At 40.6% G+C, this 16,079-nt stretch overlaps 1 protein-coding gene across 4 annotated transcripts in view; it reads left to right on the top strand.

Moving 5' to 3' along the window:
• Positions 1–2,556: 2,556 nt before the first annotated feature.
• Positions 2,557–16,079, top strand: part of LOC137992321 (coatomer subunit epsilon-like) — a 34,546-nt gene continuing 21,023 nt past the window's right edge. For all 4 annotated transcript variants that reach the window (XM_068837594.1, XM_068837595.1, XM_068837596.1 and 1 more), the window contains exons 1-9: positions 2,557–2,709; positions 2,825–2,887; positions 4,504–4,604; positions 5,091–5,187; positions 6,806–6,855; positions 8,209–8,262; positions 9,017–9,038; positions 13,139–13,198; positions 14,681–14,836. In XM_068837594.1, coding sequence (XP_068693695.1) covers positions 2,611–2,709; positions 2,825–2,887; positions 4,504–4,604; positions 5,091–5,187; positions 6,806–6,855; positions 8,209–8,262; positions 9,017–9,038; positions 13,139–13,198; positions 14,681–14,836 — 702 coding nt within the window. In that variant the 5' untranslated portion in view covers positions 2,557–2,610. The remainder of the gene's footprint in view (positions 2,710–2,824; positions 2,888–4,503; positions 4,605–5,090; positions 5,188–6,805; positions 6,856–8,208; positions 8,263–9,016; positions 9,039–13,138; positions 13,199–14,680; positions 14,837–16,079) is intronic.

Genomic DNA, 16,079 nt, shown 5'->3' with positions numbered 1-16,079 from the left:
TTTGTTTAACCGAAATTTTACGTTCTTCACATGCGCATTTTGAAAAATGGCGGCCTCCAAACCTTATGCGCATGCTCAGTATCTAAAACTTGTACTCTTAGGGCCGATTTACACGGTAAGATTTTGTCGCATGCGACAATGGCTTACGACAGGCCCACGACATGATTTACGATTGTTTTGTACGTCTGCAAAAATGTCGTAGCATTTTAAAACATGTTTTAAAACGCTACGACAATCGTAAAGTCATGGCGTAGGCCTGTCGTGAGCTTGTCGCATGCAACAAAATCGTATCGTGTAAATCGGCCCTTAGTTGTTGTCGTCCGCCGATCTAAAGGTCCTTAAAAATAGACTTTTCCAGTATTTAGCAGCTTGCGCAGCTAGCTACTGATTCAAGGACATTGCATTTTTGATGAGTGTTCAGTGGCGAACATTTCACTGTGGTCTAACCGATCAAACTTCCTAATCTCGACAAGCTTCGCCACATTCCCCAAAAAGTTCAGCACAAATCCCAAATGCGAGTCCTTCTAAATTTTGGATCTTGATTGACATTTACGTAATGAAATTTGGGAATTTACTTTGCAAACTGCCTGTCCTGTGAAACACACTGGTTTCCTAGGTCTCGATTTTGGCAATAACACTGCTGCTCATCATAGGTGGAAAGCTCCAGCTCATCTTCAGAAATTTCAAAAGCATCCTTTGTATCCAGGTTTACTGCCTGATCTTCAAATGCATTGTCATGTAGTATATTCCCTTCCACAATGGCATTAACAATTGCCACTTTCCACTGAGTTGTTAATGAAGTGGAAACCATCCACAAAGCGAGTTGGGGCCCCAAACAATAGATATTAAACTACGCAAGGTACTTCCATGACAGCCACCAAACTCTTGATTGACATAAAGCTCTCCAGAAAGTGTAAACTGGTAAATGGGCAATCCAAAGCAGTCTGCCTCTAGATCTCTTACAGCATCTGCATCAGGGCTTAAGGTGGATGATGAAAATACAGTTGCTGTATTCCCAGGGGTATCATTTTGGTTTCTTGTCTGTAGCCCTTGTCAGAGTCAGTGACACATGGTACTTCTGTTCTGGCTTTCTCATGGGCAAGGCCACTAAGTTCCATACTAGTTGAGTTCTGAGAGGTGTTCTCCTGCTCCAAATGGACCATTTTTGAATTCTCACTACTGGGCTGAATCTAGCATTAGCCTCCATTTGTTAGCCTCCAGTTGTTGATCGCTTCAGTGCTGTAACATTGTCTGGCTTTTCTAGCAGGGATGGTGAAGTGAAGGTGAGATCACTAGCCTCAACGTCGTTCCCAGGGTGGAGAAAAGCCCTGGGAACAAGGTTACACTTTCCGCCCATCAATATGGCCCATGTTGAGATTCGCTTAGACACCACACGTGCGTGTGGATTGAGTTTGTTACTCTGCTCCCAAGAGGTTTTCTCTTGGTACTCTGGTTTTCCCTTCTCGTCATTACCAACATTAAGTTGATTGGATGCGCTTTAGCCTGTGTAGGAAGTGCAAGGGGAGAGGGACGTGAAGTGAGTGACCAAGCCGTGTGGGAAAGGGAACTGGGGAGGGAGCGCGGCTTGGTCAATCGCTTCGCTTCCCTCTCCCCTTGCGCTTGCTACGTAGGCTACAATCTTGGACAGAATAAAATGGAACAGAAATGCCCCCTTCCCCCTAAATCAAGGACGAAGCCACGTGAAGGCCAAAACATGCCATTTTCCCATCATTGATTTTGGGGGGAGGGGTGGTCTGAATTTTCCATTTAAGGAGGCTCAAAAGGGTTTTCAGCTGAGCACACGCGCGTATAAAGCCACACACGCAATTTGTAAGCTGCTTGCGCCAGCTAAGGATTCAAATGGGTCACCAGAAATAAACAAATAGCGCTAATTTCCCTCACCTTTCTCCTAATTCCTATATATAACGAATATAAATAGACATCTATTCACGAAAACCAAAAAATTCTATACAAACGGTTTAATGGTCACTTAAATCCGTTTGTGTTGGCCTTGTAGCTCCACTCTCGCGCAGACTCGAATGAGTGGGTGACGCATGTGTAAATGCTGATCTTGTAACCCCCTAATTTTTCCTGATTTTGCAACTGTACTTTTTTATATCTCTGCTTCCGGCAGGTGAATATTTTTTATTTTTTGCATGTTAGGTTCAAATTTAAAAAATACTCTGTAGGTGAAGAAAAAAGTTAGAGACACATTTCAGAAAAACTGATTTTTCCGAAAAACTGGCCTACAGATTTTGCTGAATTTTAAATATTTTAGAGAGTATTTCTAACATTATCTGGTAACGATGAATGGGAAAATTTCACCGTCCCGTTTCTTCAAAAAACAACATATGTTGATTTTGAGACTCAAAGAAATGCCTAATGTCCTTGCCATGGTAACGTTATTTTGAAGGAAATATAGTGTGAGAAATCTACGATGGTTACTTAATACCCTGGCCAAATTTCGTCTTGATATGATTACCCTAACTGTGTCTAAGGACATAAAATGTTTATTTGTTTAAAAAAAGGCCTCCTAATCCCATGCTTCAGCGAAATGCCACCACCCGGAGAGTCCTGGAGAAGAGTTCACTTCCAACAAGAAAAAGCAACATGGCGGGCGGTGGTGACGTGGATGAACTCTTCGAAATCAGGAATTCCTTCTTTATTGGCAATTACCAGTTCTGTATAAATGAAGCTCAAAAGTTGCATGTAAGATTTGCATAGTTTGGCGTGGGTTTGGTCATTTTCACTTTAAACTTGTTGTGTTAATGCTTCGTGAAAGTTAGCTAAAATGACGTTCATCTAACCGATCCTCTCTTTCTAGCCTTCTTCTAGGGAGCTGGCCATCGAAAAGGATGTTTATATGTACAGAGCCTACACTGCACAGGTAAGCAAGCGCCTATTTGAATTAGTCCGTCCTACTCAATTCAGATTTTAAAATGTTTTTGCGTGTCTCTTTGATTTTATAACAATGCCATATACACTATTTCAAGGGACCTCGCCTAATCACACGTGGTTTATACTAAAATTATGGCAACTGCTCACGCCTGTGATCATTCGTTGTTGTTTGTAATTAAATTGTATTTGAGAAGAGTGGCTGACGTCTTTCAAACTTTACCAAACTAACATTTCAAGTACTTAAGTTAATCATTATTCCGTTGATATCACCCTGAATGCCATTTTGTTAGTAATCAATTCCTAATGTGTTTTGAATAGAGCGATGTTCAGTCGAGTGTCGAAAACTAAAACCAAAGTAATTAGTGTAAGTGTGTGTTGTCCTAAGTAGCGTGCGTAGAGTGAGTGAGTGAGTGAGTGTGAATCCATCGCTACTGTGTGCATGTGATGGATGAAGAACCTTCGCTGATCCACAGCATCAGGAACTTCTTATGCAACACCCAAGGACAGAGAAAAATCTCTGACCCGGGTGGGAATCGAACCCACGACCTCGGGATTAGATCACCGTTGCTCTACTGACTGAGCTACAAGGCCAGATGGGATCAGGCCGTCCGAGTTTGAGGACAAATTGGCTCGGCCAAGCCAAGTACTAAGTGCAAGTGCGTGTTGTCCTAAGTAGCTTGTGTATGCATATATGGAAAGAACTCAAGTGAAGCCATCGCTACTGTGTGCATGTGATGGATGAAGAACCTTTGCTGATCCACAGCATCAGGAACTTCTTATGCAACACCCAAGGACAGAGAAAAATCTCTGACCCCGGTGGGAATCGAACCCACAACCTCCGAATTAGATCAACGTTGCTCTACCGACTGAGCTACAAGGCCAGACGGGAGCAGGCCGTCGGAGTTTGAAGACAAATTGGCTCGGCCCAAGCCAAGTAGTAAGTGCAAGTGCGTGTTGTCCTAAGTAGCGTGTGTATGTATATATGGAAAGAAGTCAAGTGTGCTACTGTGTGCATGTGATGGATGAAGAACCTTCGCCGACACAGCGCGGGAAAATGTGCACACACGAGCCACGATTGGTTTTGGTTTCACTTCTGATTGGTTGAAAAAATGGCGCGAGAACTTTGAACCAATCACTGAGTTGAACTAATCATAAACCAAAGCAATTTGCTCATTACTTTCGACGTGCAATTGAAAACCACTCTATTGTTGGTCTTTTGGATAATTAAAAAGCTTAACTAATCAGGTAAATACAGAGAGAATGATCAGGTGAGCCTACAAACAGTGCATCAGTGATTGCTGTACAATGTACATGCACAAAGACCAGTGATGAAACAGCTCTCATAACCTGCTATTGTTTGATAATTATTTCAAGTATCTTCTATTGTTTTAAAGTCTGAGTCATCATTTCATTGGTTTAGTCTTTCCTTTTTGGCTTTGGTATCTAGCTTATCACATACATGTATGTTACGAGAGCTGCCACATGATGATGATGATCAGACTGGACGTGGGATGCCCACCCCCCTATTTAACTGAATGCATGGATGAATCCATGATACGATCAGTCTGAGTGCCATTCACTGACTCATTCTTGGTTTGGTCTCAGGGTAAGCATCGAGTTGTTTTAGACGAGGTATCGTCAGTGTCACCCACAGAGGTCCAGCCAGTGAGGATGTTGGCAGATTATCACCAGAATCCAAGTAAAAGGTACACACTATCTCTCTTTATTATGGTCAAAACTAACCTTGAGATTCTCAAAAATATATTCTGTAGTGGTGCCCCAAGCACATCTTTTCTCGTTCCTGAAGATTTCTTTTCCAACTTTCCATTGATTGATAGTCAGTTGATCACACTTGTTCACTTTCCATCGCTAAAATTGCAGTCGCTTTGTGGCGGTAATTTACATACCAACTTGTAACACAATGCAAAGGTGCCAAACTTGAATAACAAAGGACAAACGCGTTGAAAAAAAACTAGTTCGCAAACGCATTTTTTTTTTTTTCAAACGCGTTGGCTCTTCGTTCCCAACGCGTTGTCAACGCGTTTGATGGTTCGCTTATCTTTGAGCGGTACTGTAGTTGTGTCCATTGTCCTTACGTAGGAGCAAGGAAATCAATAAGTTATTATTGTTGTTTTCCTGGCATGTATGTCCTTAGGTATTTGTTTATTTTATTTTTTCTGCTGTTATTCCAGGGATGTCATCTTAAAGTCAATAGAAAAGAAACTGAATTCCAGTGATCTCAATGACTATGACCTGCTTGTAGCAGCCTCCATCTATTTCAATGAACAGGTGGGTGAAACTACATGTAATTTACGCTTTATAACTTTGCATCTCTAGATAAGAACATGGTTAAGGTAGTCGATGCTTGATAAATTTAAATTAAGTTAAAGGACAATTATTACATTTACAGTAGTAACATTAAACGCTCAAATACAGGTTCACTGTAGAGGGCAGCATACATGTACTTAGTCTAGTTTTTTACCTGTAATGCAAGCACACCGTGATATGTGTACCTACAGTACATTGTACTTCTTCCAATGGCTCTTTGCCCTATTGTAATTAAAAACAGGGTCACTCGGAAGCTCATTGGATACATGTATCCAGGGCTGTCAATAAATTTGAAAGTACAGTACTTGAAGAAGGCTTATAATTAAAAGTAAGCGGCCGTGGAATTGAGTATACTTAAAGAGGTACCTTTGCTTGGCTCGGAAAAATGTTTTGGTTAGCACTTTCCTTTATGGCATGGACGCCATGTTGTTTTGTCAGATTACATGTACAATGTAAATGTGAGACTGGGAACTATACAAATACATGTTCCACTCGTTCTAAACCACTCGCATGAACGATTGAGTAAGAGCAGATTTTTTCGTGTTTCCTCTTGTCTAATCTCCTTAAAATATGCCACTCAAAAAGGGGAGAAGACTGTTTTAATAGTTTCTTTGATAGTACATTTAAATTAACAAGTGTAAGATTTTTGATCTTGACTGGTGGTAAAATGAGACAAAAGTAGCCGGCTGAAGATGGCTTGTTAAAACGGCCAGCTACATGTGCCAGCCCTTATTGACAGCCCTTTATATCTGTAATCTATTTTTGGATTTTTTGGATAGAGGTCAGAATCAAGTTGTGCCCCTGGTCTTACAATCCTGATTGCTGTTAATAATGTTGTTATTAAATTTACTGACTTGTTGCTTTAGTTAGGTTAGTTGAGAAGGAGTCCCGGCAAGGGGTGGGGGACATTCTTCCCTAAAGATTGTGAAAGACTTGAGGTTAAGGCTGCTAAACTGATGTACAGTTACCATAATTATACATGATTGTAATAGGAGGTCACTCTGGTCATCAAACCCTTGAAAAATAATGAATAATGATAATAATAAAAAAAAAGGGGAGTAGGTTTGACGCTTTAGTTGTGACAGTTCGGACCTTCCGCCAATGTGCCTTGGGATTGATTCCCTGAATTAGTGTGAAAGTTTTGTTAGTTGAGTTAGGGTTATGGTTTAAAGGCCCACCCACAGTGTACAACTGACAGGCTTTCCCACCTTTGTTTTTGTATTGAAAAGTTTGTATTGCTTATAGTAGCGATCTGATTGGATGAATTTCAGCTTTTGTGGGATTTTCATATACATGTACATGAATGAAAATTGTTCCACAGTATGAGATACCTGCATGATGAACTTGGGCCTTAAAGCTCACTACTCCACTTTCAGGCCTTTTTTTTTTGTCCGGGAACTGTTGCATGTAACTCTAGTACTGTATGAACCTTGCAAACAACTGCACTTGCCTTAGCTTGAGTGATTGTCTCTTTGGCTGGTGGCATTAAGCCATTAGGATTTGGACATGGTGAACAGTAATGAACGTCTTGTTCACAATAAAATCATTAATATTAACTGTGGTTTTGCTGTTAACACAGAATTATGAGTCTGCATTACGTTGTCTCCACCAGTCAGAGTCTTTAGAATGGTAAGCACTGGAAACCTGTTTGACTACAGAAAATTACAATAATATTATACAGGATGCTTTGTGTGTATTTGTTTAATATGTTTTTATGATGGAGCCACTCCGGAGAAAATAAGCGACAATGTGTCCTTTCCTACAAGTGAACAAAAGAAAAGTTGGCTTCAAGAACAGAAATGTATATTTTCAATAAGTAGAGCAAAGCACCGCTCTTATACTAATGTTTATCTGGCAATAATAATTATCAAACTCCAGTGATCCCGAACTGACTTGCGTGGCTCAGGTCTCTGAAGTCTTCATTTAAATATCCGCAAGTTGCCATCGTCACTTCATCATGGTCCAACTGCTCAGTTATCCATTGGTGTTTTTCACAGTCGACATGGCAAATTTTCGTCTGATGTATCAATAACGATTAAATCAACAAAAGTACCGATTAGCAATAAAATATACACAGTCAAGGCAAAAGGAATAATAACATTAATAATATAATACTAATCTACATGTAGCATTAAATTTGAACAATATGCCTCCGATTGTGATGGATTTGAAACAAGATACAGATATACAGTGTAAGATGGTCAGTGGAGTCTTCATGGACTACGAAACCTGAGTCAAGGCAGGCTATGCATGCTGTTCGACAGAGTCTTTAATGCTAATGCTGGAAATGTCATCCTTCTAATTTCCCCATGAACTTACTTTTCTAACCCTAACTTACTTTTACCTGTATGAACTTCCTTGACATTGCCAGTGTGCCAGATAAGAGGTGGGTCAAAAACCTGACAAAGCTGAAGACCTGACCTGCCAAATCAAGGAATAGACTTAAGGAAACATACTGTACAAATACTCCCTAAAACTGACTGCAGTTTGACCCCTGCAGATTACTTTTGGAAATCCTGCCTCCAAATCTTATCTGGAGCACCGACTACCAAATTCCTGTGCTTTAAAGTTATTTCAATTCCGTAATTTTGAATGACAATATACGTTATCTGGTATAAAGTTGTTGAAAATACAAAACAAAGTTGTTGAAAATGCTCTCCAAAAGCAGAAAGTGTGAAGTTTAATGGGCTCGGAAGCAATTTCTTTTAAAGATTTTGAAATGTGAAATCTTGAAAATTCTCAGGGATTTCTTGAGTACATTTCAACTGTATCTTTACTCAAAACCCAAAAAATTACTGTACTACCTAACTGAAGTCACAGTCTTGTTGCTGCAGCAGCATTTGCAGAAACACTGTAGATCAAGTTGACATTATGTTTTTCTTGCCAACTGTACATTTCCTTCTTTGATGTGGCACTAAACTTTTAGTTGTTTTCTTTGGTTTGTTTGATTTTAGCCTCTGTTGTGTATTTTTACCTTTGTAGCTCTTCTCTGCAAGTTCAAATCTACCTTGCCATGGACCGAGTAGACCTTGCCAAGTGAGCTTTTAATCAGTTACTGTATTCTGTAAATGTTATAATAATAATGTAAAGGTAAAAGGTTTATTTATTTGCCATGCTAATAACCTTTTCTTGCAGTCCTGCAGACTAAATTGTGAAGCACATGGCTCGTCGTGATTTGGCATAAAGTGTGTACATTGTGTTAAGTCACATCTGGCAGGCTTTTTGTTGCCCATGTACTGTATGATCTCTGAGTGCAGCCCCAGGGGCAGTTGTAATGGGCTTGGAGTCATATTTTTAATAGAATATTAAGCTGGAGATCCTGGGCAAAAATCTTCATTTTCAGGTTACTGCTGACTGAAACTGGGGTGCTTTTGAGGATGACTCCCAAAGCATGTACTGTTGGTATCCTTAACTGGTCATCTATGTACATGTAGGCATAGACCCTATGCAAAAATGGCTGCCTTTAAACTATTCTTTTGTTCATATTCAAAATAGCCGAACTAACCTCGTTTTTGAGACTAAAAGTCTAAAGAATTTGTTATCCCGAACGAGGTTAGTTGCGCTATTTTGAATATGAACAAAAGAATAATTTAAAGGCAGCTATTTTTGCATAGGGTCTATATAAACCCTATCAAACTAGACTTGACTTTGGTTAACAAACAAGAACTGCATGTACTGCAGTATTTTCCCTTTGGTGAAGTTGTACGCAAAGATGACTTGGCATTCTTTATGGTTAACCTTAACTGACATTTTATCTCTCAATATTGACTTCAATTTCCTTGTTTCACAGGAAAGAACTTAAACGTATGCAGGTACAGTTTACACGTAGAGTGCATTAATTTTTATGGTGTTTTAATGGAGGGGACATTAGGCAACTTAAGCACACGTGGTTTTGCGATGCGGACTGCAACTGGAAGTGAGCTGTTTTCCCTGTTGACTTGTCTTCACACGACTACAAGTCATTTACATCGCCAAGTATCATTTCTCCATTAGAGATGATTAGTAGAAAACTCTTGGGGACACCACTGTCCTGGGATGCAAAATGTTCCCTTCCGGCTGCTGGCCGCGTCTCAAAATTGTGCGAGCTTAAGCTCCTTACTGACACCTCAAAGGCCCTTGGACACCCCCAGTTGACAAGTAAAATTGTCTGGCGTTAAACAGAGTAAACTCTGTTTAAATCTCACTCCCAGGGGTCAACTGGTTAAGTAAAATTAATGTGTCGTGGGGGATCCGAGCTGAGTCAGTGCTGTGGGGAAACATTCTTAGTTGATTTGCTGGCACATCAGAGGCTCAATTTCTGTGCCTTGTGGTATTGCTTTGTTGCTCTCTTTACCATCCCCTCTCCTGCTAATAATTACATGTAATTGTTATACCGTGTAGTGGTTTCAGTTTATGAATTACATAGTGTTTCAATAAGTACTAGTTAACACTCAGAGAAGTCAGCTGCTTTTTTCCCCTAACTTGAGAAAATTAAAGGCAGATTCTTTCAAAGTGAAGTTTAAACTCATTTGGACAATGACAACATGTAGGTGCCTGAACATGATCATCACTTTTGCTTTTGAAGTGTGGCATTTGGGAGCGTTCGTTTGAAAATGGTGTGCCCACAGGCACCACCCCCTGGTCATCAAATTCACTTTGTCTTATTTGTCGTCATCATCATCATCATCATCATCATCATCATCATCATCACTCAACTACTGTTGACATCATCAACAGAATGCTTTGCCATCCTCTTACCAAATAATTGTGACCTTATTTAGGACAAGGGGGATTAAGGTGAATAACAAAAAAACGCGTTTTCTATCGTTTTAAACGCAAACGCGTTAAAACACCGTTTAAACGCATTTAAACAACGTTTAAACGCGAAAAAAACGCGTGCGTAAGATTTCATGTCGGAAAAGCTTTACACAAACGACGCGTTTAAACGCTGTTAATTTACCTCAAGTGAGCGCATAATTAAACGGCTGCTTGCTATAATATTATTATTGGGTGTCATCTGGGGTTAACTGTGATTTATTTAAACAATGCAGCTCGACAAACCATCGAAATCTTGATTGTTTTAGTCACTGCAAGTACTCGGAAAAGAGAAGAAATGCGAATTAGTCCAACCTAAACATGCCTAAATTGGCGGCGTTCTCTGAGGAAAAAACAAAACACTTACTTAGCGACTCTAACGGTAAATCATGAGCATAAACAATAGAAATTTGTTTCAAATGAAGTGAGGAATGTACAAATGAATTTTCAAGATGGTGTTAAGCACAAGTTTGCTTTGATGTGTACCCTGTGATTAGCGAGGGTCGTCAGTAGGTTTCTCTTGTCATGTGCGATCCTGTTTTAGAAATGTACAACAGAACGTTGATTGTTGAATGCTGTTCATGTTGGTCTTAGTAGAGTCGCAAACACTTATAAATCAATCAAATAAAATTCTGCATTGGGGTTACCAGCTGAGGCATTCTTCACATGCAAAACTTACTACCATTTTTCCTTTATTCATGTTTGATCAAGGCAGCTGACATAGCGGCTGTCTTCCGACTCTGAGCGACGACGCCGGCGACGACCAAGGCCCAAGTAACCGAACGAAGATAAAACAACTCGTACCATCATGACAGGGCTCAACTAAAGCTGCATTTAAGTGTTACGTTCAAGCCATTAGAAAAGAAATTGATCGACGACTCGCTGTTTACCGCTAAAAAGAAATAAACTGATCCACATATTTGTCGCGATCAGTCATGCAACCTTCCGAAATTTTAGACTTTTTGGTCATTTAGTACTTGTCAAAAGGAGACATCAGTTTGTTTAATTTCCTGTTTGTTTATGATTTGCGATAATGAAAAGGGGTTGAATAGGCAGATAGTGAAGCGCCAAGACACAAGCACGATAACTTGCAACAATATGATAGCGCTTTCAATTAAACCTCTGAAATAACAAAAAAAGGAAAGCTCTGAAAGAAATGGATCATACTTCTCTGAACCCATCCAACCTTCCCGAAACATTCGCGGGTAATTTGCAGTTGGCAGAGGAAACCTATTTCATGAGCGAACGAGAGCAGATATATTCAGCGTCTTCGGCCAAAGCTTCAACTTCGAGCCATTAATCACACCGGAAGGTACCGGTCATAAAGATAGCGAAAAACGGCTCTTGCTTTCGTTAAATCGTTCGCTACTTCTCTCACAGTCCCACAATAATTATATTATTATAGCGACAACTGAAAGAATCCGTAACAAATAAATTAAGACTATCCGATGGAAAGCCTGTTCGTGAACACCAAGGAAGTTCCGAAAAAATCAATTCGCTGATCAGAAAAACCGGTAAATACTTGCGATACTACCAAATGTTCGCGAATCTAAAAACGTTCCCAGTTTCACCGAATCGCTCCCTACTTCTCTCGCAACTGGACATTTAGGTTTCTGTTTCCCCACGATAACCATAGGGAGTCCACACAAACAGTGTGTCTGTTTGTATGTTCGAAATATAAAAAAATGTATGGGAAATATTGAAGAGTCCTCCTTAGAAAGAGCTCTTTCTAAGGACGTGTAGTAACAGTCAAAGGAAAATCCACCAAATCGCTCAAATTCACCATTTTCAGCCGCAGCAATGACAATACACAACAACTGAGGTTATTTTGAGCTTTAACATAGTCATTTCTCGATGTAAGTTTACTGTATTAGGACTCTTCAATATTTCCCATACATTTCTTTATATTTCGAACATACAAACAGACACACTGTTTGTGTGGGCTCCCTATGCGATAACAATGGAGAGAATTACACAACCCAGAAGTATTTGGTCAAGTCAATGCGATGTTTACTTTGTCACATTTCGATGAAATGTTTATGTGATTCGCTCATTCTTTGAATTACGTCCTTCTGAAGGTGGTTAAATGTTGACAGCCTAATTTCTATTTTCTCGAGGCATTATCAATAATGGTACGAACAATCCAATTTTTTCGTCGCTATGGGGCGAAAACCTGATTTTTCAGTTGTTGCGGGGCGAGCGTCACGACATCGTGACCAGTCTACTCGAGTGATAACATATGACACATCCCGAAGGCTAGCGGCGTCATCACTTCGATTCTGCTTCATTCTGGCGACGTGCTCTTTTTGTCGCCAAAAATTCCGAAGAGAAAAACACGAAGGAGGAGAATGTGAAAATTTTAAAGAGTTTAAAAATATTAAAACAAGCTTGAGACAAATGATTGACCAGCCTCTTGGTGAAACCTGATGCGCTAATGGAAACATTTTTGAAGCGTCGTTCAGTGGTTCGCGTTTCTTTGAGCAATATCGTTGGCTCTTGTCTGCAGAATCCGTAGGCTCAAATGCGACGGCTTGCTCCATTCTTAGGAAGACTCGAAAACCGAATCTTCTTTCCTGCGTGTGCTAATTGTCTGGTTGCCGTTGTTGATAGCACGAGATTCGTGCACTGCAAGTGGGCTAAAGTCGGTGCGCATGAGGCGCTCACAGAAAAAAGGATAGTAAAATTAATTATTATAGACGGAATGTGATTCTTACTGCAATGTAAAAAGGAAAGGTAAAGGTAAGTTTGCTGATGAATTGATCATTTTGACACAGTGGGTTGGAAGACATGCACTCTAATCTCCGCATTTCATATTATAGAACTGGTAATTTATTCATTCAAATACAACTAAAGTAGCGTACTTTTCAGCATATGAAATGCAGTAATTGAAGCGCAACAGAGCCGTTTGTTTAAACGCGTTAAAAATCTGTTTAAACGCACAAAAAATGCGTTTCCACGCGTTTCGACGAACGCGATTAAACGCGTTAAAACGTTGTTTTCTAAATTCACCTTAATCCCCCTTTTCCCAAATAGGGTCACAATTATTGATAGCTCACTGAAGAGTATTACAGTACATGTTTTTATGTGACGTTTACTTTTCTTTCCTTCTTTTGTCTAGGACCAGGATGATGATGCTACCTTGACCCAACTTGCTCTGGCCTGGTTTAATCTTGCTGTGGTGCGTACTTCTAATTTTTTGTAGCCATTCAGGCAAATTTTCACCCGGGCCTCCTGAGGCCCACACAGCGGGAGTTTATTCCAGTTTCTGTGGTATGAAGCGACCATTCCATTCCAGGCTTGTCCTCCGCTACAGTATGTCGCTATTACCAGTTTACACACTTGAAGTTAGGGAAGAAAGACCGTGTGGAGCAAGGTTTCTTGTCTGAGGCAAGACGATGGTGACAGCTGGGCATCGAACAAGCGACCCTTGGGCTTGTTTCTCGCAAGTCCTGAAAACTTTTCACGCTCGAAAAGCCATTCGTGGAACAAACATCCGTTTGTTTTGGAAAGCTGATTTGTTACTTTGGTTTCTAAATAGCGAAAAACAAAATGATTTTATGACGTAAAACCTAGCCGTTCCGAATATCATCCAGGAATATTCCGTTGTTTGAGCGTTCCCGAGTTTCATCCGACAGCGCTCCGAAAATTCCTTAACCAAAGACAAATTGTCGAAAAATCGAGATTTTTGCTAGCTCATGTGACACAGCGATCCCGCATTGTAATACTTGTCGAGATTAGTGATGCTGCTCGCCTCCGGCTTCGCAGCAATTAACTTGCATTTGTTAGTGTTAAAAGTGTCTATTCAAAACAGATTGAAATTGCTCTTGATTTTTCGTGTATGAATTCAGAGATTAAGGCCCCGTCCACTCGTATCGGGATATTTTTAAATCCGCAACTTTTTCTTTGCTGATTCGCCTTCCGTCCACACGTATCCGGCGAATCCGGCATTCGGATCCGCCCTCCAGAGTGGGAAGTTTTGAATACGCAAAGAATTTGGAATCGTGTGGACGGTCGAATCCGGATATTTTCAAATCCGATGATGTGACAAACTCAGATCCCGTCTTTACCACATAAATCAAAACGAAATGCTATCGCTTCTCTTGTCGCCAGCTCGCACACCTGATGGCGCATGCTCTGTTGATAATAGTCGAAGAGGGGTCCTGGATTCTAGAACGAATCCGGGTACATGTGAATACGTTAGGTGTGGACGTGGAAGTTGTCTTAATCCGCAGAGAAAAAGTTGCGGATTCAAAAATATCCGGATACGTGTGAACGGGGCCTAAGATAAATCGACAATGTGCATTACTAAACGGGTGCAGGGATGGCGTAGTGATGAGGGCACTCGCCTCCCACCATTGTGGCCCGGGTTCGATTTCCAGATACGGTGTCATATGTGGGTTGAGTTTGTTAGTTCTCTACTCTGCACCGAGAGGTTTTTCTCCGGGTACTCCGTTTTCCCCTTCTCCTTAATAACTATAACATTTGAATTCATTTTGCGTTAATTGTTAATTTCAGTTAATTTCAGTTTACAGTGTCCCCAATGAGCGCTCCGGCAGCGCTAGAATGAGTAGACACTTAAAAAAGTTCCTTTCCTTTCCTTTACTACAGCTGTATGCTGTCATTTTGATTACCGGTAACCTTGTTTTCTTCTTTCACTCAGGGTGGAGAAAAATCCCAGGATGCCTATTATATCTTTCAAGAACTGTCTGACAAATACACACCGACAGTTATGTTGCTCAACGGACAGGCCATTGCTTACATGCACATGGGAAAGTTTGAAGAGGCTGAGAGTATGCTTCAAGACGCTCTAGACAAAGTGAGTTTATTGCCTCACGGCTGGGTACTTAGAAAGTCTACTACAAGATCGACGTCTACTGAAATGAGAACACACCACTTTGAAATCGGCCTTATGCATGATGACGTCACATGCTCAAAATATCACCAACAAACCTCGTTTTCGCAAAATTATTCACATTACCTCGACATGCAATACTGTTCGCGTGTGTGTTTGCTTTACAAGTTTGTTTCCCTTTGGGATTGAGCTCAAGCTAAAATTTACAAGTTTGATTTTGGAATTTGAGGCTTGGTGGTGAAATCGGCTAGTCTGACGTCATCACGCATAAGGGCTATTAGGGAGCTCATGTACGAGACGTTTTTGAGCCACGGACAGAAGCCGGAAGTGAACATTTCGTATACCAGGAGAATAGTCTCTGCTAAATGTTCAAACTAGACCTTTCTAATATTGAAAAGAGGATCGCGCATGCGGGCCGATAATGGCGGACGTGTTTTTTGTAGCTCTGGCCTTATTTACTTTAACATGATGTAAATCTTGAAATTGAGCGGGCCCTCCGTCGTTCGAAATAAATATGACAGACGATTTGTCGGGGAACAAATTTAAAAGACGCCGGGAAGAAGGATCGCAGACCGATGAAGACTTGAGCGGACATTGCTGCGACTCGTCTTTGGCTGAGCAGGTAGCTGAAATCAACTCCAAGCTTGATAAGCTCTTAAATGTCGTCTCTGAATTTGATTCCATGAAATCGCGGCTTGCTGAATTGGAAGAAGAAAACAGAAAACTGAAGGAGGCGTCAGAGTACGCTGACAATGAAATATCGAATCTAAAAACAACCAGCGTTTACACATTTGCCAACATGGACGCCGCGACTAGGGAGTTGAATGGTTTGAAGGAGGAGGTTGAAATTCTGAAGCGTCGCAATATCAAATTAGAAGCTTATACCAGGAGAGAGAACATGAGGACTTTTGGAATTAAAGAGTCTGCTGGTGAAACAAATGAGAAAACCGAAGAACTTGTCCGCACTATGTTGACAGAGAAGATGAAGATTCCAAGTGATTCTGTGGACGATATTCGCTTTGAACGGGTTCACCGAATGACAACGCGGGTGAACTCCACGAAACCAAGGGGAATTATCGTAAAATTCAGCTTCTATCAAGATAAGGAATATGTATGGTCCTTTGTAAGAAACCTCAAAGATTCAGGAATTGGAGTAGCAAATGATTTTCCCAGAGAGATCGACAAAATACACGAAAAACTCTATCCG

The sequence above is a fragment of the Montipora foliosa genome, chromosome 2, assembly GCF_036669935.1.
Source record: "Montipora foliosa isolate CH-2021 chromosome 2, ASM3666993v2, whole genome shotgun sequence".
NCBI classification, from domain to species: Eukaryota; Metazoa; Cnidaria; class Anthozoa; order Scleractinia; family Acroporidae; genus Montipora; species Montipora foliosa.
The sequence above is the reverse complement of the archived record's forward strand: the minus strand, read 5'-3'. Positions and strand labels throughout refer to the sequence as shown.